Here is a 23,518-nt window from a genome sequence, read left to right on the forward strand (position 1 = left end):
ATTCTCTCTCCGCGAGCTAATGGCTCGAACGAATCGCGATGATGTGTCGGTGCAGACATCCTGCCCGAGCCAGGAGAAACACAGCGTGCACACATGCCTCCTCTGTTATAGATAAATGCATTATCATAGATGAAGGTGCTAAGAAGTCCTCAAATACACACCACGGCAACACCTTAATAAATCAATAAATATGCTAAAGCTGTCATGAGGCAGAGTTTGGATACGTCGCAGGTGGCATGAGGCCAGGATATGAGCTCCAGTGAGTCAAGAGATAATAAGTCTTGGATATTGGGGAAAAAACAGACATGCTTAAAAGGACAGGGCGTCCATTTTGGCTGCAAGGAGGTCTGTCAGAGAAAGGGATTGATCTGTTTCACGCTGGTTCACTGGCGCTCCGATCCGGGATCCAGTCTCAGGAACAGGTTGATTGTACGGAGCTGTGAAGGGTGATTTCAGAGAAAAAACCCAATGTGACCTCATTATCGCAGATTTGTTCCGACTGTCATTAGGAATCACAAACGCCATCACTCAAGTCAGGAATATGAGGCAGCGGATGAGACACTGGGTGAAGCAGGAGTAGGGAAGAAGGAGGGGAAGGGGGGTGGTGGGGGGGCTCTGACAGTAATCAAGGGGATTAGATCTGAAAAGAGGATCTATCATCAAACAATCTATAGATAACAGAGAACATCAACACATGCAGTGTGTTTACCGAAGCATACGTGTGGCCCAAGGTCACGGATTTGTGACCATGGATAATTACAACCGTGAAACAGTAAATTGTTACACCCCATAATATGATCTGATGCTGTTGAACCAAAGCAATGGAACAGCAGTCTGTTACAAATAAAGCCATTAAAACAAATAAAGCTAATGGTATCATGATGAGCGACTGACAACTTATCACATCTGCTCAAAGGATATTTCCAGTTGTGGATCACAAACTAATTAATGTAACCAAGCTTAACCCAAACTCTTGGGTAGGATTGAGAATGTACAGTATTAATAAGACCAAATATCCAATGTGTGTAATATACTAATCCAAGAAGTAATGTAGTTGCGTAGGGTGACAAGCATCCCTGATTTGTATGAAAAATATGTATTACTTCTTAAATTGTTGCAAATATCATGGTCAGAAACGTATAGCATAGCATTGAAATCAACTGAAACGTGCGATGATAAACTTTATGCAGAGAAAACAAAACAACAAAAACATTTCAGATAACCAATTTAAATCAGACTCATTGGCTTGAATTATACATATATATTATATTTTGTTTGTGAGGATTTTTTTTTTTGCTTGAGGAATAATTAGCGGCTGCTTTTTTATTTTTGTTGAAAATGGTCCACAGGGACATCGTGATGGTTCAAACGTGCCCCACATACTATTCTGTATCTCTACTGTGACCAATATAATAAAGGCAACATGCCCCAAAAACAAAAACCTTCTGACAGGAATTCAACATTGGACAGTTGGACCCTCCTCCCTCTGGCTTAATGACACCAGAAACACACGGCCTCTGACCGTGGTTGCCAGATCACGGCCCAGCGCGCCGCCCGCAGCATCACATACGGCAGCGGAACTGAACGCCAACCCTCTTTTTGTTTTGGAACAAACTTTATCTGCTTTGCGTTTTTTTTTTTTTTTTTTTAATAATCTGCCATTTCCGTAGCTTACTCTTGGACGCGTGCTCGCACATTCTTGTGGGCTATACACCCGGTGTCCCGGGAAACAAAGTAAAATAAGAAAATACAGGCAGAAGGCAAGGACGGTCTCTGCGGATACAGAAACCGCCTCACTTCCAGCGGGTCAGAAGAGACGACTGAGGGGGTTTATTTTTGTATGACTCAATGCATTGTCTTTTCAGAAAACCCGGCTTGTTATAGAGAGCTCTGTGGTCCAGCAGCTCACTGCGTATCAACCATCATATCAAGCCTGTTGGCGTTATAAATTAGTGGAAAAACTACATTTACATACACTCTGCTATTTGAAACTCGGAGTGCAATAAACAGGGCTAACAATCCTTTTCATTTTCATTTAAGTACTTTAGTGCTTTGTCAGGAAAATGGCAGTAAATAGAAAAAAAGATGATAAAAGGCATTAAGGTGACGTCCTTAAAATGCTCGTTTGGTCCGACCAGCAATCCAAAACCCAAAGCTGTTCACTTTTACTGTCACATTAGACGAGGAATCACAACTGAGAAGCTTGAAATATGACAAACACAATTTATTTTTAGCAATTAATGCACTAATTGTTTCAGCTTCATCCAAAATAACATTTTGAATTAGTCTCCAATTAGTCTCTCTTAGTTTCTAATGGAATAAATGTGACAGTATGACTAAGTAAAAGATGCCACCATTTTCTAACACAATCCAAGATGGATCCTGACTGTGTCCCACAATGTGCTGAACTGCTAATGTGCTCCTGACATAGTCTAAATTTATCAAAGCAGCATGAAAGTACACTTGATTAGAAAGCTTCTGTTTTGTCCCCTTTCAAACTATGTCAGCCTTCCAGTCCTAACTAATGCACTGCCGGAGCATTTTGAATTATCTTTCAGAGGCTCCTATTTTTCACTGAGGTATTCAAGACGCTTTCAGCTTGAGGAGCTTGATGTCGAAGCAAACACATTTGCTGTCAGCGGCCTATAAGTCAATCCCTCCAACCACGTCTCCAGCACAGTGGACATGTTTCCTCAGAGAGTGGATGAAGTAACCTCCAGCTCCGTCCTATCTGCCTTCCCCGTCTCCGTCCCCGCGAAGCGTCCACGTTGCATTTGCGTGTACAGCTGGGAGTGGTGGGTGTAAAATGACAGTGTAACACAACAGTCTCTCACGCAGGTGTCAAAATGACAAATATGACATTTCCCTTCTGAGATTGTATTAGTTCTGATATCATTCTGTATTCAGCCTGCCTGATGTGTAACTGGGCTCTTTTTTTTTTTATTACTATTTTGCTTCAGGACAAAATGTGATCATCATTATTATATGTCTGAAGCAGAGCAGCTGCGGCTGCAAAGAGAAAAAAAAAAAGCGAGAGATGTATTCAGGATGGGATGCAATTCAAAAATCAAAATACACAGTTTGACTAGTGTGTTTGCTATTGTATAAGCCCCCCCACGCCCTGAATCAATCATCTAACCGCAGTTCCTCAAACAATTCCTTTTAAAAGTGAGGCAGCGATTCAGTCACAGCGTGATGATTAAATCTATACACCACGGAAGCGGCGACATTTTTTCAGCGCTCACTTCCTAAATAACTGCAGAATCTCTCGATATGTTCCAAACTCTCCAGAGATTGAACTCAAGTAGTTAGAAAAGGGAAAGGCGAGACTGTATAAGCACACCTCCCTGTCTTTTTAAGGACACCTGTTGGGCTGCATGGCTCATCTCCTCCTCATTTAGCCGTCTGTCGGGGCTCCGTGGGGCTGATTACCAGGAAGAGCTGATTCCAGTTGCACTGCTTATCAGTCTAATTAGAGCCCCTGGCAGGTGACTTGAAGGAAGTTGTGCGTCTCACGAATGTTCAGGCACAGTGATTTGTACAGGCGTCGTAAGCTGCTACGCGCTACAAGGAAGAAGACGAGACAAAATATGCAGAGACAAAACTAATAAAAACAGACGGATGCGACATTTTTGGCTAAAGGATTAGCCGATTGTTAGTTGTTTATATGCGGGGGAAGTATTTTCAGGGCCTCTTTGAGATGCCCTGAGGAGGTTTAATAGAGTATTTTGCATCACAAGAAAATTTCAAGTGGTGTCAACAAGTCAAGGGAAAAGGCGACATCTTGTCTAACATCCTTTGGTTAAAGTATCAACTGTCAAAAACGGAGAGGAAAATTTGAGACGCCAGGGCTCTGTGAAGAGCGCTTCAATAGATGGAGCAGAGAAAATGGAAGATGAAACGAAAGCTTGATTTAAGACACGAAGAAAAAAAAAACAGAACATCAGACTAAGAAAGACAAGAAAAGAAGGGGGAGAAAGAAAAAAGAAGTGAGAGGCACGGGCGGAAAGATATCGAGAAGAGTTGAGGACAGAGGAAAAATCCACAGGAGGCGAACAAGTTTTCCAGGTAGTGTATCAGTCACCGGTAAAAGGTCACTCGTCTGCTGTTCGCGCATCCAGGTGCTAATGTAACACCTCTCACACCTTCCTCGGGTGCCCGTGTCTGGCTGTCTGCAGGTTGGTGGGCAGAGAGACAGAGTTGTTTGTGCTAGAATAATATGCTGTAATCCCCCGTCTCAGATGTGGCCTTAACACAGGTAATTGGACTTGGAGTGTGAGGAGGCCTGTGGCTACACACACACACATACACACACACACACACACACACACACACACACACACACACACACACACACACACACACACACACACACACACACACATCTCTGCATCTGATGCCACACTTAGGATTTCTCATCATGGTAAAGCAGTGGACATGGGACCGTAGTAGAGAGATCAGTAAAGAGTTTGGCTGAGTTCATCAAAAAGTGAGTTTGCCTTTCCCGCGTTAGCATGTCTGGTAGTCAACCATCATTCCAGCGCGAAGAAGCATTTCATTCTGCGTTTTGTGTAGTTACAGGTGAAAAAAAAGAGAGGAAAAACTGCAATTTAAGCCTAACAAATCAGTAAGTCCTCAACCTTGTAACATTCAAATTAGAAACATGTCACAGTCTGCTGTGTCCACGTATATTATGCAGCTATAACATGATCGGATCTTACGTGTTTTCTCAACATACTTGAAATACGAGAACTAGTTCTCCACAAAGATACGGGAACAATGGCGTGTCATTATTTCCATGTCTTCCACACGGATCATCAACTGGAGAGCTTTAGCTTCGGTCTTTAAGCACGATATCGCGCCATCAAGGGCCCCTCTAAGAACCCTTTCCCGGGTTCATCATATGAGAGTAGTGAGCTGGAAACATTAAGAATTCAGCTGAAGGCAACATTTTCCACCAACTCATGAAGCGTAGCTAGCTAGCAAACTACCACTTAAATGGACAGGGTTACAAAAGGGCAAAAATAAACAAAAATAATCCACAACGTCTTGAAGCCAGACGCCCGTCCGCTCTTTAAATCTATGCAAGGGCATATCTGCAGGTATTTAGGCATGCTCACTTTACTCTTAGAGAAATGATCATATAAATATATATTCCTTTCCTTTGTGGCATCCCAAGTCAATCTGAGGTGGATATTGGAGTTAGATTGAAAGCCTTAAAGAGTGGTTTGAGATAGGAGCGCGTTATCACCTCCACAGAGAGTCCTGGGAGACGCAGCGCTCCTCTGTTGCCGTCCAGCCTGATGCATACAGGCCACTGACCCATGACAGTCAGCCCGTATCGATTTAAGAAGAGGCAGAGGACACCGAGAGAAAGGGAGAAACAGGGGGAGCGATGGGAGGAGGAAAGAAATGAAAAACAGTGAGTAGGCCAGGGAGCAATATCCCTCTTAAAACATATCCATAATTCATTGTCTATTCTGTCTTTCTTCCTTCTAAACTTGCTTTTTCCTTCAGATGGGTGCTCGGCGGGGGATTGTTCATTTTTAAGGGGGATTAGCGACGACCTATTTTGAAATGCATCCCTGTGGTACTTGTTTCATTTACACACATACTTGTCTTCCTCCTTTGTAAGGCCCCAAACTTGTTTTACCCAAATGCCCATGAGGGACGTGGGCCCCATACCGTTAGTGTGTTCCCTATCGCTGGGCCCAACAAAGTAATATTTACGAGTCCACACACACACACACACACACACACACACACACACACACACACACACACACACACACACAAGTGTGTGTTCTGTTGTAGGAACGAAGGAAACGTGCCCAAAAGGAACCTTTTCTAAATTAGAGAGATGATTATTCCGTTTTGCTTGAAATTTGAAACGAGAATGAGGTGAATCCATTACTGACGGTTTTAATGCTTATAATGTAAAAAAAAATGCAATTTTTAGACATAATATAAGCATGTTACTGCCAAAAGCAAATCATTGTGGACAAGCAGGGCCTGTTAAGCCGACAGTGGTTCTAAAAAAGGTGTATTAACGATTACAAAAAACACAATCCATTAAGCACTGTGAATATTTGCCTCAAGATGTAACTACTGTATTATTGCCTGTCCGCCCCAAAAATAAATAAGTAGAGGTGTGAAAATATTGCTGCCGCCGCTGTTAATGACTTTATTTTCGTGCTGTGTGAGTTCCTCTAGACATGCTCACTCCTCTTTAACTTCTCCTGCTCATTTGTGTAATATGCTGATCAACACTAAGATCAGGGTGATAAAAAGTTGTCTGTCTCTAAACATAACCGTACCCGCAGTTTACCTAAAAAACATTGGCATTAGACATTTAAAAAAAAGCTGAATTGAACCCTCCTCCTACGTTTGATTCATCGATTAGTTGCCAAATGTTATTTATTGTCTTTTCTGGTCGCTCTACACCTCTAAGACAGTAACCTAATATATTTGAGTTGTGGATAAAACAAGACATTTGTGGACGTCACAATGGGCTTTCTTTTTTTTAAAGACCAATAAAGAACAATAAAAAATAATCCTTGGTTGCATTAAATTATTAATGAATGCTAAGTTGCTAAGAAAATGATGAAAAACGTGCATAATATTTCATCTGATGAAGGCAAAAATAGCATTGAAATGTGGATCTCTTCAGGCCTCGACGGTGCCTGATCCTGCACATGCCACTTTGCGCGACATCCACCTGCAGAGTTCAGTCACTCCCACAGCTTTGCAGCCAGTGGGAGGTTCATGTGTTTTGTATGACATGACGCACACAAGCTGCATGTCAACACAGCTGTGCCGGTGGGCATACCTCAGCGTTCTCATGACGTCCGAAAAGTCAACTCATTATACATACGACACCAAGGGACAAAACACCACAGAACTGGACATTATTGACAGGTTTTTCCGCCAGTTGTGGATAAATATTTCTTCACACAGACACTGTTTCATGTTCAAAGTGGTGCACAAACTCAAAGGCAACAACAACCACATCTTTGTGACGATACGCAGAGCATCTGAACACACAGCGCTAAGTCATGGCTGCCACTCGCCTTAATTACTGCTGGAAACGCACGATCTGCATTACAGGTAAAAGGGGGCGAAATAAGTCCACACAACACAAACGGGTATAGAGAGAGACGCACAAAGGAAGTGAAAAATTGAACATCTGTCTTTTTTTTTCTTTCAAACCCTGTGCCAGAGAAAGCTGGTGCTGCACCTGGACATGAATTATAGAGAGGCACTTGGATGCGGGGGTTGTGAGAAAGAGACAAGAGGAAGAGAGGTGAATGAAAATGAGCGGACAGGGTGGATATCACGTCCCCCCCATCTGGAGACACTCACCAGGTGGCTCTATGGGGATCAACGATCGATTCACTGCCAATAACCGCCGATAGAGTTGAAAAACTGTGATATTGTGTGTCATGTGCCTCAACTGTTGCAATAAATTGTGCATAATTGCAAATAATAGTGGAATAAATGCATTTCAAATAATGACAGCTCATTGTTTGTCCTTGTTACAAAATGGCCCCTCAAATTCTACACTATGTTTTCAGACAGCTGTAATCCTTCAGGAAAAAAAATATATAATTATTCTCAAAGAGGAACTACAAAAGCAAAAAGTGCTTTGAAGATGGAAAGCCCGAAATGTCACCCACCCGCTTTGAAGCTCCCCGGCTCTCTTTGTTTCTCTACACTTGTAACTCACAAAACCACTGACAGAGCACGCTGCATTCAGGGGCCAATTTAGTGGGGATGTACCATTAAGAGAAAAAACACACACGCACAAACACATACTCATAAGCGCAGGCAGCGATGTACTAGAAACACACAAACACACATACCTGCATGGGCTGCATCGTGCAGCAAATGTATGGCCACCTCGCTTTGTTTTGTACCAACCCTTTGTGGTTTCAAGCACTTTAAGTGTCATCTGCCGCCTCTTTGATTCGCAAGTCCATTAAGAGCAATATTCAGAACAAATATACAATATATATATATATATATATATATATATATATATATATATATATATATATATATATATATATATATATATATATATATAAGTTGTAGTGTAGAGAAGACAAGAAGAGTTGATTAATCAATCAGAGGAAAGACGGCAAAAAATCCAATTGTGTTAATCGATTCAGGCTTTTTTACAGCCAGAAAATGTGAAACGTTCCTCGTTCCAGCTTCTGCTTTCTTTGTATTATTTGGTAGAAAACTACATAAGTTATGAACTGAGAACTTCATGAATTGAGAATATCCTTATTTGTAACCCTTGTGTAACGCATCGTAAGGATTTGATGAACTTAAAGGTCACACACAATAATATATATACATCTCCAGCTCCTTTGAGGATTTTTCTTTGGGATTTCTGGTGACCATCGTGCCTTCATTTGGCAAATGAATTACAGCCAGCAGGGAAACATCGCATTGTGAGATCAATCAAAGCACCTTTAAAACGTAAAGCCACTATGTGTAAAAGTTGTATGATTCATTCGGCTGATGCTTTTGTCCGAAATGCTCCGTTCCAATGAGGTGCAATCCAAGCCACAGTAAATCGAGATCAAGTGTCACATCCCTCGCTTCCATGTCGCACCAAAGAAATAAGTAAACTGCTTTTTTTTCTTGGACACAGATACAAATAGAGAATGAGGCAGAGAGGAGTTTCTTTTGCCGGCTTTAATGCCTCTTTATATGTCAGCCATGAAGAAAAACATAGTCTTACACTTACAAGTCATTTGAATTACCTTTGAGTCCTAAAAATGTAATTATCTTAAAGTAAATTTGGGCAAATGGTGTAAGGCAATATCATCAGTTTAAAGAAATGTGTTAAATCAAGCATTAACATTGTTGATAATAAAACAGAGATCTGCATTACTTCGACTTCATTTCAGTCCAGTAAACTGTACTGCGCTCTAGTTGCACGTTACTCTGTGACGAAGGCATCATTTCCTGACAAATGAGAACATAAAGCCTCAAACTAAACTTCTCTCCAAGTCAAAAGCGTCACAAACTCTCAGTTCACGACGACGGGAAATGTTTCAGTGCTTTTCTTTTATTGAATTATGACTCGCGCAGCAGACAGGAGACGGAGGAGAAGCTTATTTACATAGCCGTTTGTATCTGCTGCCTCATAAAGTAGCACCCATCAAGTATACAAACCACTGTGCACACAACAAACACGACGCACAAGTGCCTGCTGTTCTCGACATGAGGGCCATCAGCGCATGGTCTCTTCACTGTGGGTACAGGCATGGAAGATGAAGGGATGGGGACGGGGGGGGTGGAGATGAGGGGCGGAGGGGATGAAGCCAAAGAGGAATAAGAGAGTGCTGCTGGTGGCAGAATCGAAGAGGAGGTTGGATTTTCTGCTCAACATGGTGCTCAAACCCGCAGCAAGTATTCGCTCGCTCTCCACGGTCAGACAGCTTCTTCGGCTCCTGCTGCTGTCGTGTCAAAACCGTCGAGAGAATACAAAACACTGAAGGTCCCAAAGCTGGCTGCAGACACAGGGCTCTGGAAGGTTGTTTTTTTTTTATGAAAGCAAATAATCCAAATGTTCTGGTATTCGTGAACAGTGTTGATGAAAAGAATAGTAATTCTGTCATTTTACTATAGATGCAGAGAAGTAAACTCTGATGTGTGACTGTCTCATTACGACTTTGTGGGAAAAGCATGCCGTTGCGTGTCAGTTCATAAAACATGAAGCTAGTGAGCCATTGTGTTATTATGTTCACCACCACGAGTGAGGAAATGCGTTGCTGCCAGCCGCCCTGCGCGGCTCAGCTGGAAATTAGATCATGGGAAGATAAAAAATCATCAACACTTTGGCTCAAATCCAGAGATGATCAGCTATACAAAAGAACAACAAAAATGTCGAGTCACATCATGACGAGACCCTGCAAGCTGGAACTTGCAAATCTATTTGCAAACAAATACACAACTAACATATTGATTAGTTTTTCATGTAAACTGTAGAACAATATTGTCTTCAAAACAAGGAATATCATCGAGGATTATGATGAAAGTGGGCAAATCCAAACTATGTATAATGTCGAGAAAACAAATATCCTCTATCAAGGTGTACTGTATATCTATTAAGGTCAACATATATATATATATATATATATATATATATATATATATATATATATATATATATATATATATATATATATATATATATATATATGTATATATATATATATATATATATATATGTATATATATATATATATGTATATATATATAGTAATGTAGTTTTTTTAAACACAAAAACGCTTTCAACAAAGGCAGTTTGACTTCATCGTGGCTACAAGTGTCCAGCTCATGGTGGCGCTGGAGGAAAAGTCAGACGATCACGTCGTTAGGATTCATCCTCTGGGGATCATAAATGTCTAGTCCACTAAAGCAAGGAATAAAGTAAAGACGGTATGGAACATTTACAAAGTATTATCTTAAATCATATGAAACATTAGATTATTGCATTCTTGTCACGTGAAGCTCAGTTTACTGCAAAGAGGAGGACTAACAGGCTAAGCGCAAATAACAAATTAAAGATATGGCTTAAACACAGATTTGAAGAATTGATCGTGGATTAATCAACATGATTAATCCACGTGGCCACCTGCATCTCTTGGCTCAGGTGGCGACAGACTGCGAATGTTGCAGACTTAGAATGGCCTCCTGCTGTTGAAAGCAAGATAAAAGTAAGACTTAAAATACAAATCTGCTGTCACTTTTCTTCAAGCATAAACAATTCCAGATGTGAAGTGTAACTCATGGGTTTAGACACCAGCATGGAGGGATTGTTTAGTCGTTTTGTGTCTCTTTGTAGTCATTTTATGTTTCATTGTGGTCATTTTATGTTTCATTGTGGTGGTTTTGTTGCCCTTTTTTGCCGTTACTTTGCATCTCTATAGTTGTTTTATCTTTCTTTGTGGTCATTCTGGTTGTGTTGCCCCTTTTTATAGTTATTTTGTGTCTCTTTGTATTCATTGTGCGTTTCCTTGGGGCCATTTTTGTGTCTCATTGTGGTTGCTCTGTGTCCGTTGAAGTGACATTTTGCAGGTGAAGGCCAGAGGGGCTCCTGAGTCTTTGGGCCCCTGAGCCTGTGCCCGATATCCTCGATCAGGAATCCATCAGTGGACACCAGCATCCATATATTCATAACCCTGTCAGAGAGTTGAATTTTTTCGATATAAACACATAATAGGATAAACAATATGTTGATTTGATTTAAAACTGCTCAGTATTGGCAATAGAGAAAGTATCCTAATACCACAGCGTCATGCGTTGACACACTTCACATTGAAACACATTGCTGTATCTTTTCTTAATCCATGTCTTTCTCATCTCAATGCTCCCCCCCCAATGAAACAATGCATATTCAATTTTTGTTTACGAACTCAGGGTCTTTCTGGGTGTCTGAAAAACGTTGCTCCGTTGTTCCAATTTGCGTTGCGTTTCACCCCCTACTCATTAATCTCCCTCCATTCGCTGATAGCTTCGTTTCGTCCACTAGAAATCGCTTTCAATTATTCATGCCTATTTTCCACGAATACCTTGGAGATGGAATTAGCAAACAAACAATGCCAGGCGACACTAATCCTCGTCTACGGCAAAGATCCTTTAATGCACTAGAGATCTGGCCCGGCTGTTGACAGGCACCTGTTACTGTCTTTAACTGCTTCGCAACAGCAACGTCGACACAGTAAATATGTTTGCAGGAGCAGTGCAGCCTTGACCCTACAGGACACCGAGGCGCCGGGATAATGCCGAAGGAGAGGAGGGAGGAATGACGGAGACCGGGAGAGCACGGAGAATGGGAAAGAGAGCGAGTGAAAAGAATAAAGGGGAGTGTAAGACACAGCTTAATTCATGGGCCGGGACATTCCTGGCTCCTCGACACAATGGCAAACGTTTCCACACGACACCTTTTTCTGTGAGACGAGCACAAAGAGTCGGTGGCTGATGAAAGCTCACTCTCCGGGCCAGGGACAAGCATAAAGACGAGATGTTTTAGACTGATTTCCAGATGCCAGAAGGCCCCGTTCGAGAATAATCTTTTTAGTAGCTGTCTTTTGAGATATGTTCTCTACCTGGAGGCACTCGAAGAGAAGTAAATAAAAAAAGGATAAAAAATGAGGATGAAGCATTGTGACCTTGGAATTAAAAAGACATCTGACGCCCCGGCAGAGACAAAAAAAAGTTTCTACAAAAACAAAACCGCAACATTCAGCGGTTTACTGTGACTCATGCAACTCTGGTTATCTGGCATCCTGCAGCAAGCAAACACACATGCAGCACGCGCACACACACACACACACACACACACACACAAACGCGTGCACATGTGGAGTAAACAAACTGCGCTTTACCTATTGCAGCAGACAGCAGAAGTTTCAGAGATCAACAATGCATAAATGTTAAGGAAGACAGGAAAGTTAGATGTGTCATATCGAATCAGCATCATCGTGCATTTATGTTTGTGAATATATATATATATATATATATATATATATATATATATATATATATATATATATATATATATATATTTGTGTGTGTTTGTGTGTGTGCCCTGTAGCAGACAGGAAGATGATGCAAGGGAGGCTGGCAGGGTACTACTGAGACTGAAAGAAGATAGTGAGACTGACGGTTTAGACGACTGAGAGCCGGGCTTGTAGCTGGATGACACACACACACACTCGCTTTCACACACTTTCACACACACACACACACACACACTTTCTCACACTCACACACACACACATGCACAAAGCCAGGGGCGATGGAGGAGAAGAGACTGAGGAAGACTTTGATCACCGAACTGAGCACATTCAAGCACTCAACCGGAGAGGGCAGTCAGTGATGAGGAGAGAGGAGAGTGCCCAGGGAGAGAGGGGGAAGAGGGAGGAAGAGGAGGGGGGAGAGGAATCTGCTTGTTTTCTGACCTCTGCGCTCACTGATACAGATGTTAAAGCATGAACACACAGACAATCAGGCATCCGACACAGACACCACCGAGCTCTGTTGTATTAAAAGAGAGGGGGGGGGGGGAGAAAACTGGTTTTCTTGACATGTTTCTTGATCGCGTAGACCCACGCTGACAAAACTAATTTCATTTCAGCCGTGTGAACGCTGCGTCTCGACACGAGCATATTGAGAGCGGCGGCAGCATTTATTTATTTACACTTATTCCTCCAGCCTCGAGCCGCTGGCTGAATTGTGAATGGTAAATGTTACAATATCAAGCAGGAACCGGGCAAACACCTGTGTCGCATAGGAATCCCCACGGCTTATATTATCAAACAGCGTATGTCCGAAAAACAGGCAGCCGCGGCACTATAGATCCGTCCTCCACGCATGAGATGCAGGTGGATAAACCATTGTGCTGTTTGCGAAGAGAGCAGGTAATTATCGTTGGCATTTTGACAAGTGTTTGCCAGAGTGAAGGTCAACTCTGTCTGCGTGGGAGATCTATGCTAATCTGCTCAGCTGGAAAAGACTAGCACTCACCACTCAAATGGTAGCTATAGCACCATTATGCAGTCACGGCTACCGTGTTTTCACTTTAGAAAGGGTGCGTGTGTGTGTGTGTGTCTGTGTGTGTGCGTGTGTGTGTGTGTGCGAGCAGATCAGAGAGTATCAGGCCTTCTGACAGAGAAGAGAGACGAGAGCGACAGACAGAATCAGGCAAACAGATGGAGATAAATGGAGTACGATAGAAAAGAAGAAGTTATATTTAGGATTGTTTTTAGAATAAAACAACACATTATACATCTGTCTGCGAGACTTTCCTCTTGGCTATAGACAACACTTATCATTGAATGTGTGTAATACAGCTGTTTTTATGTGGTTTTTTTAAGGTGCGCATTGAAAAAAACATAGTGGACAACAGCAATGTTGGGAAACTTTTTTAAGCTCAAGAAAAGTAAGAACAAAGTGGATGTAGCCTTAAAACTAAAAAGCAATGGAAGCAGATTTAATGAGCAAACCGTGACGTGACGAAGACTTAGACACTGACGTTTCTGCTCTTTCACCTGCAAAAAAGCAGGCGAAAACCTCCGATCTGAATGAATCGCCACCAACTGTTTATCTGCGTAACTCCTGGATGAAAACAAAAGACTTCGCTTCAGCAATTTTCCGTAAAAGAAAGTTCATCTAGAATTTGTGCGACATTGAGATGGAAACTTCTCTTCTGTCTTCGCCCCCAGAATACACAAGAGTTGTATCACCAACATTTCTGTTGTCTCCTCCATGTGTGTGTGTGTGTGTGTGTGTGTGTGTGTGTGTGTGCAGAAACATGGGAGCAGACATTGTCTCCGTCCATGTCGCTGCGTGTCTCCCTCGGGTGACAGCCGTGTGTCAGGGTCTCTGCTCTCTGCTCCAGATGGCCCAGCCAGTTGCTCCCAAGGTCCCCAGGCTCCCAGCGCTCATTGACCAGGGCCGGGGTTCTCACGGCCTGGGGGCCCGCGGACTCATTGCTGTGGCCTGGCCTCTGGGGCCTTTGGGGCCTCAGAGGGGCTTCGGGGTCGCCCAGCCGTGACAGCCAAGACAATAGGAGTGTCCTCAGCCTGCTCCCACCCACCACCTACCAGCCTCGCTTAACACAAGCATACACACTCACTCACCGCGCCGCTGGGCCCGGCCACTCTTGACCACAGTTGGTAAACTCACCAGGAGTCAATGTTAATATCGAACACTGACAGAAGCTGGCGATCGATGGACAACAAAGTGTAACTATCATAGAAGTAAGAACACAAATGTGAATGAGGATCGATCGTCACACATCCATATCGTCAATTAAAAAATAATGACAGGATGTAATTATAGGCACTTATGGGAGCGACAACACCCTTCCTACACATGAATCCGCCCACTCACTGTGAAGTGTACAAACATGTGGAAACAGGGTGTAGATCAAATCCATCATCAGCTACAAAATGTTGCCTCGCAGAGAGCGAAAGCAACTCTGGCAGATCCAATTTACCCCGACTGAATTTGATTTACATGTTTAGAAATCACATAGAGATTGAGAGGCAGCAAGATGGCGAAAAAAGAAAAAGAAGAAAAAAAAAGTTGAGTTCTAAACAACACATTTCAACATTGGTCTTAACAGCTTGGCTGCCACTTCATCAAATATTGAATAAATCATTTCTTGGCACAGTATGAACACAGCTGCAAAAAAAAAAAAAAAAAAGAAATCACACGCAAACATGCACACATCCGCACACGGGCACACAAACACAGACACACAGAATGCCTTGTAGTTTTGATAAAGCAGCAGCTTTCTCTTTTGTTTTGCAGCCGAGCAGGGATTAGGCAGTGCGAGTCTTTGTCCTGCAGTTTTCCAGTTGAGCAGAACACAAGAGCCTCTACCTCCACTAATACAGTCAGACCTCCCAGCAGGCCTTTCACCACTCAGCCGCTAAGAACCTGCTGCCCAAAAGATGCTTTTCAATGAGTTATCAAATCTCCTCTATACTGTCCATGCCTTTCAAGCGAGTCTCTTTGTCTATTCTTTTCAATGGAGCATTGAACACATCAAATAGAACTGATGGGCAGAGAGATGGACAGCCGAATGTAGCACAGGCGCTGCAGAGTACAGTCAAGGTAACGCCAGTCTGGGTTTAATATAGTGTTGCATGTAGAGTATATATGTACAAGTATATCATAAATACAACAAGTCCATTTACGGTCAATGTTATTCCAAGAGGTTTTCCAACAGGATAATTAATCACACCACATGTCTGAAGATCGATGAATCGTTTCAGAAAAATTAACTGGGCATTCATGTGAAACACTTGCTGCTTCAAGCTTCTCGAAAGTAAAGATTTTCAGTGTTTTACTGTTTTAAAAGTAAATAGTAAAGATATTTAAAAATGTCCTCCGCCTTCTCAGAACTTGTGAAAGTAATGAACTGTATGCTGACGTGATGCGGAGCAAACGTACATCCTCTCAGGTAGATAGTAAGTTTGTTTAAAGATAACTCCTAGCACTGCTTTGCAGATTATATTTAACTATACATCTCATTCAAGCCTCAAAATTTCACCAAACCAACTCTCTGCAATCTTGTTGTGTTCATGGACCGGGCTTTGAGTCCCATTGTTGGTGAGATTTGGGTGTTTATCTTTCTAATTAGGTATTTTCACAGTTTTATACTTTGACAAATTATCTTTTGAATTGATAAACATGAAATGTGACACAATTTCAACAGGATTAAAAGAGATTTTGTCTCTCACGTTTGATTACCGTACATATTTTTCCCAAAGTAGGGTCCAATGGTGGTCCACTGGAAAGGGGCGGGACTTAGCCCCTCCATTGTAAATCCCTCAGTGGCGTGATATATATATATATATATATATATATATATATATATATATATATATATATATATATATATATATATATGCTATTCAAATAAATTCACTTACTTACTTAATGGTTATGAATCTAATATACAGCAGAATATGTTTGCTGAATCCTGGACAGCACTCTTCACTTTTGGGGTTTCTCGTTTCACGGCTGCTGTACCGCACGCTGTGCAGGCGCTCAGCAGCAGGTTGAGCAGAGTACAGCAGGCGCTTTGATGAGTTCATTAAGAGGCCACGTCATTTATGCACGGTCACACATAAGGCAATGGTCACCCAGGATTACCCAGGTGGCCGCTGCATGTGGGTGTCAGTTTGATTTTTCAGATTCCACTTAAACCATGCCGTCGCTCCACAACCTGTAGCCGCTGTGAAATCACTCTGCCGCTGCCATATTGTATTGAATTCAAAAGGCGTGCATATTCGGAGCTGGAATACAGCTCGAAAAAAAAATGATTTGAAACACTGAAAAGAGATTTTCTGCATTCACTTCACATTGTTTTAATGTTGCCAGGAGAGTGGGAAGTCCACTCCACTTCACACTATGGTGGAAATAAAGAAAGGGGCGGGGGGGGGGGGGGGTAACAACGTAGGAGGGGGGCGCGGGAGATAAAGCATGATTTGATCTAAGGTCAGTGGGGGCACAAATGTAGCTCCAGAGACAGAGGATTTAACCACTCTGCTATCTCCAAGCGCCATTTTTACATTTTTAATACGTTTCAGAGGTGAAACCCACGGTCAGCCAGGATTTAAAGACAACAACGATGCACCTGAAGTAGTTTGATAAGCTCCTTCTGCAGCTTTTTACAAATCACTATTCAGGTGGGCTGTATTCATAATTCATCGCCACGGGTCAGGCTGATGATCATGTTGACTTAACATTTGGTCTGACATTTCAGCCCTGCTCATGCCTGTCATTAGCTCTCGCCACACGCCACCTCATCAAAGTCAGTCACACAAGACGGGAGGTGAAAAAAAAAAGAAAAAAAGAGAAAAAGATGAAGAATTAGAAAAAGGATAGAATAGAAAAAGAAAACAGACGGATGTTATGATACAGTATGATTATTACACCTCATGCAAGTGAGGTAAATCTGCCGCGGCAGCAATATTTGCTCATTTTGTTAAACAAATGTTGCAAAAGTGGGATGACGGCGAGGGATAAATACAGATACACACTGTAATCCAACAAACACACACATGTACAAAAACTCACACTGGAAATCACTGAACCAAAGCTCAACCCCCGGCCCAACCTTTCTTGCGGTAAATCTGTATCATCAGCCATCATCCAGCGCGTCCCTGATAGGAAACGAGTTGGTGCCAAAAAATGTCGCCGCGTAGAAAAACTGGAGCAGCAACACATTTCAGCCAATAACAACACCGCCATGTTGATTCCAGCGGAGTGATAGTGGATGATATTGACTGTGGGGAGTATTGTCGCGCTTCTCAAAGTCATTTCCGACCAAAGCAAGGACATCGACACACACACATACACACACACACAGACACACACACACACACACACACACACAGACAGATCGGAGGGCAGACAATGAACAGGGGAGTGGTATACTTACAACACCTTTTCTGTTGGTGACAGCTTTCCATCAGTCTACATCAAACAAGCGCATACAAGCATCTACACGTGCACACACACACAGACACAGACACACACACACACACACACACATGTTCACTCTAACTGATTGGCTGGTGAAAACCAGTTTTGACCCTGTTGGACATAATAGAAGACCAAATAAACTGTCTTATACACTGTATATGTGTGTGGGGTGTGTGTGAGTGCATGAGTGTGTGTGTGTGTGTGTGTGTGTGTGTGTGTGTGTGTGTGTGAGACTCATCATCCCAGTAATTGATGGTCATCTGTCATTGCACACTGTTGATAATCTTCTTTGGGACGGGGTTTGTCAGAACAAGATGAACACCGTCCTATCTACTGTATCTGAAGAGACTAATCTGTGTTCTCATTTAAGCACAGACGGGGACAGAGTGGTCTGGAGAGTGGAAATGAGATGAATCGCAATGAAGGTCGTCAACAGCAATCGTTGTTTGATAAGTGACAGAAGAAAGAAAATATGATATTGTGTATATATATATATAGAGAGACAGAGATCTATATATAGATCCATATATAAATTAGATATAGATAGATATAGATAGATAGCTCCTACCTGCCACTTGAACCAGATCTGCAGTGGTCACGTTCTTGGGGTTGGAGCCAATTCTGAAAGTCAACGCTGGACCCAAGACGCTGCAGAAAAACAGCAAAGAAATAGCAAAATAAGCAATTGTATTTCGAGGTATTGTTTGACGTTTTGGGAAATATGTGTGTTTGGTTTCTTGCTGAGCGTTAGATGACAAGATCAATACAATTATCTGCTCTGTTAAGTATGAAGCTGGAGACCAGAGTTGGCTAGCTTTCAGAGGCTGGGAACAGCAATCCCGGCTCTTCTTGGAGTCACAAACAGGCCGTGTAGCGCTCATGTTTTTTTACTCACATTATATAAGTGTAAACACAACACAAAGCTTATTTTCAAACTTCAATTACGGCAAGACTACAGATTGTTTGTCGGGCTCTGAGCGCTGCAAAAACACTGGTGAGCAACACTAAAAAGCTGCGCCTGAACACATCTTGAGCAGACGGAGGATGAAGCTGCTGGAGGCTGTGGAGACGACCAGCAGAGACTTCAAGGAGTTTCTGCTCCAGGTCAAGACATAGTCCTGTGCATAACACCCAGTAAAACAGCATTTGTTGACTTTACATGTTTTTGTGCAGATTGATGTGTTCATTTGTGAGCTTTAGCGGTGCTCGTAGGTGCTCTTTCCAGTCTCTAGGCTAAGCTAGCGGTAGCATCATATTCACTGGACAGATATAGACTTGCAATCAGTCCAATTCTCAGAGACAACAACAAAAACAAAGCCAGGATGATTATGTTTCACTGCACATTCAATGCAGAATTGGTCAGGATGCACAAAAGGTGAGGCGGCTGAGAAGAGAAGCGGTAAAGTACCAGGCGCCACGTTTCCGAAAAAGATGTCATCATCGTCATGAATTCTCTTTTCCTTTTCCGTTTGAATTTGGCCAAAGACCAAAGTACAGTCATCATGTGTTCTCTCCCCCTACTGTAACCTGCCTGTACTCCCTGCTCCTTCCCTCTCTTCTGTCTGGTCAGGAGTCAGCTACAGACTTCTCTCCCTGGGGCAGAATAAATGTTTGAGGTCCCTGAGGTTGGCCATGAAATAAAATCTAACAACCCCACCAGACTCTGTACGAATTCCCTGCAGTGGTTAGGAAATACTGCGTGATCTGAAGCAACGTGTGAGACAAAATCCTACCCGTGACGACTGTAACCTCTCACAATCCCAAATGATGGCGTTGAATGATGTATTTTTAAAAGAACAAGTAGCAGTAACTTCACAGGGCTTTCTCGGGAGTCTTTCAAAACAGGTTTGTACAAGCTTACAATAAGCATGTCATCCCATACAAATGATGAAGACCCTGTCTGAGCCAATCAGTAACTGGTACGGCACATTGTTTTGAGCTGTAATTGTAGCTCCCCGATGAGCCAATCAGGATAGTTCTGGATGCTGTAAATGCAGCAGTGAGCTGTGATTTTCCTCAAGTTTGATCAAAATCTAAATTAAATCAGAGACGTCTGAGACACTGATGATGAACACATGGCAGTGAGCAAATGATCAACGCAGGAGTCAAATGCATCCCTCTCCCACGTTTTAGGAAAATCCCAACAGGCCATGTAATTGTAAAAATGCCAGAACTGAAACAGTTGCTGTGAAAATCTGCATCTTATCAAATACTTTGAGTCTTTTTTTTCAGTCCCAAACGTCTCCCAGTCAGGTGGGTACCTTTTCCAGTCTCCAATACAAATCTAATTATTTGAACAATGCTGCAGGAGTAATATTTTACTTTCAGTGCAGCCGTATACTGTTTTGTTTTTTCTTCTTCTAAATATTAACACTAATTAGTGGGAAATTAATTTTCAAAAGACATTTGGGCTTTGATCAAATTCTTTATTTCATAAAAGGACTTCCTTTTATTGCAAATACAATATACAACATCAGACTAATGTTGTAATCCATGCTGCTGTGTTTAATAATGTAGATATCGTTCATTCAGATTGATATATGCCATTGACTGACATGTATTTTGACCTTTGAAACCTGCTTAACATGTATAACCCAACACGGTAAAACACAAGGTTGCATTGATTTTCAGTTGAGGTAGATTTGCAAAGACTTAATATATATATATATATATATATATATATATATATATATATATATATATATATATATATATATATATATATATATATATATATATATATATATATATATATGTAAAAGATCTTAAAAATACGCAAATTTACAAGTGTCAGTAATTTTTAATTTATTGAAATAAATGGCAGTGCATATAATACTTAAAAAATTACATATTGTTAAACCTGCATGAACAGATTTGTTTTCCTATTCGCTCTCTTTCAGCTCTGTGTTTGGTCTCCACCAGCTCCTGAGGGAAATATCTGATGCTCAACTATGTTCACCAGCGTGTAAACTGTGCTGTTTGGAGCTGGGCAGGTAGTGTAAAAAACATCCTTTTTATTTTATTTTTTAAACAGCTGCCAGCTGCACTTGGAAATGACACTGATACGAGTAGTGAGCCAAAACTGTGGAGTCGCGAGCTAAAAAAAACTAATGTGCAAGCTATACGTAAAGATGAGGGTACTGAGCTGTGTGATAATTCTCAGTAGGTTCGCCAATACAAGCAATCAGTCATTCTATATATATATATATATATATATATATATATATATATATATATATATATATATATATATATATATATATATACACACATACACACCAGTTAAAACCTTAACCAGTATACCTGAGATATTGTACCTGGTTGAAACAATAACTAAATGTATAGATGGAAGGATGGATGATTAGATACTTTGTCCTTTAGCTCTACAATAAACACACATGGCAATTTGACATGTCTATACTTGTGGCATCTTTCCATCCGATGTAATCACTGACCCATTACAGCACATCGTCGTGTCTTCACACTTAAGTCCTGGAAAGTGGATATACATTTTGAGTGTACTTCTGCGGACTGTACGAGCAGAGAGGGAGATTCATCACACTGCCAGAGTGCTGTGACCCGGACCCACTCACCATCAGTCAGCCCTCTACAGAGGCAGCAACACCGACTCCGCCGGGGGCAATATGTGAGCCGATGCTGCCAGACAGACGGACCCAACCAGGCACGATGCATTCGCGAACGTGATCTCACACACACTCGCACACATGCACCGCTCTAAAAGAAATGTGTCCTTCTCTAATACCTTCAACGAGGCTCTGTTTGCTCTCGTAAATGTCAATATTTCCGCAATCTTTTACCCCTGCGTGCCTTCTCCTGACCGAAGGTATTCGTCCTGAAGGGCCCGATGCATCTCAAATTGAACTGACGGGGATTTTATTCTTTTTCCAAGCCACAGAAACCTTATTTAAATGCACCGGTAGGAAAAGATGAAGTTAAGACGGATACGTTTTCTGGAAGGCCTCACATCGTCTCTTGTGTTATTGGATGTGTAAGCTTGGACTTCATATTAGCTCTGCTGCTGGGACATGATGAGTGTATATGTGCAGACTGGTTGGCGGGATATTGGCAGGGTGTGTGTGTGTGTGTGTGTGTGTGTGTGTGTCTGTGTGTGTGTCTGCACAGACTGTGTGTGAGGATGGACTTGTGAGTGTGTATCCCACTCCCCCTAGTGTTTCTGGTGAGAAAAACACTTACGTCATCTGAAAAAAGCACATATTATCGCCCCCAGAACATCATCATCCAAAACTACAATTTCACATCTCTTTTGAAAGGGGAATATTCTCTGCTGATTACTGTAGTGGGAGCCTCAAACGTAATTGTGTTCAGTGTCTGGAAATCTCAACAACATTAAAACCTTCAGCCTCCTCGTCCCTTATTCTGGGGGCTGAAATTCTCCTCCGCCTGCCGCCCGTTGTCACATTTGAGTATCTCGTCTTCAGTCTCCCTATCAGGGCTCATCAGAGCGAGCGGCCCCCGAAGCAGGGCGGCGTGCTCTGACCCAGCTCTCGTACTCGAGCCGAATCGCATTCAGGCAGAGGCTTTCAAACACTCACCTGCCGTGGCCACGCAGCAAGAGGCACAATGGGCTTGTGTCACGTCCTCGCGTCTTGGCTATTTCTACTCGAATGCGCTTTCATTACTTTGTGGAGAAGAAACAAAAAAAAAAAAAAAAACGAGAATGCAGAGAAATAAGCCCCACAAAGAGGACATTTGCGTCTTCTGTATGGAATACTGTTATCAATATGAGGTGTAATAACATTCATGTTATCGAAGACATCTGTGGCTTTTACACTGTGATCATGAATTCTTGCAATGGTGGAAAAAAAAGTACATTTACTCAGGTACTCTGCTTAAGTATTCTTATTTGATGCTACTTCATACGAACACCTAAGGTGCATGTATTGTGCGATTATTTGACAATATAGCTACTTGTCACTTTGAAGATTCAGGTTTTACAGATATCTTATCTGATGATTTGTTAGATGAGACTGAACGGCCTAAAGCAGGAGACCGCAAAGACGAAGGAGGAAACACTAACCAATCTAAAAATAAGTGAAACCAAAAATGATTTTTTAAAAAATGGATACAATACTAACTATTAAAATAATTAACTCATTAATTAATAAAGACACAAAAATCTGGCCTGATCCAGCCATCCTGTCCCGCCCTGCTTGACCCAGGGTTTCACTTCCAGCCCCCTTATTGCTGTTATTGTTATTATAGTCAATGGACAACTCCCATATGCACACATGCCCTCACTAATCACGTGAAAAGTGCAATAAGAAAATCAAAATGTGTCTCGTCATGTTCCCTCAGGTAGTTGATTACTTAAGAGCATCTGCAGTCCATCCTTTTTTTGTTGTTGTTTCCCTTTTTGCCTTTTCAATGTGGGGGGCTATTCACCCGCATCCAAAGAACAGCATCAATCATCATATGCATCTGGAGTTGATTCTGAGTGATATGAAATGACAGG

The 23,518-nt window shown here is 41.9% G+C and overlaps 1 protein-coding gene across 1 annotated transcript in view; it reads right to left on the bottom strand.

Moving 5' to 3' along the window:
• The window catches only part of ptprn2 (protein tyrosine phosphatase receptor type N2), a 113,306-nt gene that overhangs the window by 54,800 nt on the left and 34,988 nt on the right, over positions 1-23,518 (bottom strand). Inside the window, exon 10 of the mRNA XM_068581535.1 lies at positions 18,593-18,672. Within this exon, the coding sequence (XP_068437636.1) occupies positions 18,593-18,672 (80 nt within the window). The remainder of the gene's footprint in view (positions 1-18,592; positions 18,673-23,518) is intronic.

This window comes from Clinocottus analis, unplaced genomic scaffold (assembly GCF_023055335.1).
Source record: "Clinocottus analis isolate CAN_PGR_092001 unplaced genomic scaffold, fCliAna1.0.p SCAF_18, whole genome shotgun sequence".
Lineage (NCBI taxonomy): Eukaryota > Metazoa > Chordata > Actinopteri > Perciformes > Cottidae > Clinocottus > Clinocottus analis.